This window comes from Haplochromis burtoni, unplaced genomic scaffold (assembly GCF_018398535.1).
Source record: "Haplochromis burtoni strain Fernald_Lab_line unplaced genomic scaffold, NCSU_Asbu1 Contig_2351, whole genome shotgun sequence".
Classification (NCBI taxonomy): Eukaryota; Metazoa; Chordata; class Actinopteri; order Cichliformes; family Cichlidae; genus Haplochromis; species Haplochromis burtoni.
The window spans coordinates 11,586-13,275 of NW_024584712.1; the positions used below are offsets into that span (position 1 = coordinate 11,586).

The following is a 1,690-nucleotide window of genomic DNA, read 5'->3' on the forward strand; positions in this document are numbered from 1 at the left end:
TAAGTCATCACAATACGGTGCTGTGGGACTTCAGAAATCACCCACGTGGTTCTTATGGTTGTTTATACCTTGTCATGGTCCCCCTGAAAGAGCTGCAGGAAGCTGGCCTGGGTGCCTGTGGTCCCCTTGACTCCACGGAAACGAAGATCATCGCGGGCTCGCTCCAGGTTCCTCACATCCAATCACCAAATCCTGCAGCCACAGACACGCTTGCTTCCCCACTGTGGTCAACTGGGCAGGCCTGTACAGAGAGGAGGAGAGGGGTTAAACAGCTCCATCACTGATGAAGGCCTATGAAAACACTGCAGCTGCAGTCGGACTCACTGGAAGTGTGTAAAGCCGAGCGTGGGGAGGTCGGCGTATTCCTCTGCATTTCAATGTCCTCTGCATGGCTCTCCATCTCTGCAATCTGAGCATCAGTGATGGGCAGACCCAGAGCCTGAGGAGGAGAACATTGAACACAGAGACATGATGACCAACAGGAATGGAGGTGGTGCTTTTTGACTCTTGATAATACAGTTCTTTACTTTTAAGATTCATTTATTAACAGTTACAAATGCAAAAATACGTTTTTATATAAATACATGTTTTATTATAAATACACATTTGCAGCATTGGCTCTTCTGTTGATGGAAAGGACGTTTGGGTAAAAGTCACACGGTGACTTGCATTGCTAAGCTGATAAAAAACAGCCTGCTGTTTATTAGTCAGTAGTCTGTCTGTCAGCGTGTCTTTTCTCCAGTTTTGATCATCATGTGCTGTCCTCGTGATGAGGCACAGGCGCTCAATATGCTGATTAGACTGGACTGTATTCTGTTGGGACACCGTAGTCACGTGATTCCTACAGCACTACAGAAAGGTTCCAGATAATCAAGTACCTCTCTCCAGTCAAAGGAGTCATAGGTCAGACTGGTCAAATAAAACCTCAGTAGAGAAGAGAGCACAAACACAACAGCATTTAGCCAGAGTAACTGTTACCAATTTTGCCACTGGAAGAGCTGTTTTCTCATCACAGTAACATTCGCTTCTATTTTTACACAGCAGCGGCTCTAAATGACTCTGCACGAGGAGCGTGTCAAAGCTCACGTGGCTCTGCGATGGGGGAAAATACAAACTGCAGATTTTCAATTTTAGAATCTCATAATGTTGACAGATGTTCATTTAAATTATGACGAACTGCAAGTTCTGTCGTGTTCAAACTTTTCAGAAGGAATTTCAGGAGAATGTTCTGTCATTTAATAAGATTTAATTTGCATTGGCAGTTGAAATTACAAGTTTACACAGCACTGTGGAGCTTTGTGTGAAATCAAGAGTCTGGTTCACCAAAACAATAACCTTGAAATGGGCTTTACAAAAACGAAGATTATCCTGACTATCTTGCTCCCACAAGAATGTGGCATTCTCGCTCCTCGTACATCTGTGACCTTGTCTGGTATCTGCTCCATCCGCTGTAAGAGACAGAATGAAAAAGACACTTCCCTGCCCTGCCTTGATAATCTTATGTTATTATCCATTGCTCTTCTACTTATTCTAACTTCTGGTTCAGAATATCTTGTCTGGACTCTCTGACCCAGAGACTTATAGAAAACCCATTATTATGGGGCGCCGTTTGTAAAGTGAAACATGCTGAAATTAACGGCAACATTTTTCCACATTTAGCTCAAAACCTTACAAAAACATATTTTTTCGA

The 1,690-nt window shown here is 43.3% G+C and overlaps 1 protein-coding gene across 1 annotated transcript in view; it reads right to left on the reverse strand.

Annotated features, from left to right (window-relative positions):
- The window catches only part of LOC102300619 (adenylosuccinate lyase), a gene marked incomplete at its 5' end in the record, with an annotated part of 2,423 nt that extends 2,056 nt beyond the window's left edge, over positions 1 to 367 (reverse strand). Inside the window, 3 exon segments of the mRNA XM_042217617.1 lie at positions 69 to 182; positions 184 to 241; positions 325 to 367. Coding sequence (XP_042073551.1) covers positions 69 to 182; positions 184 to 241; positions 325 to 367 — 215 coding nt within the window.
- Between the last annotated feature and the right edge of the window lie 1,323 nt (positions 368 to 1,690).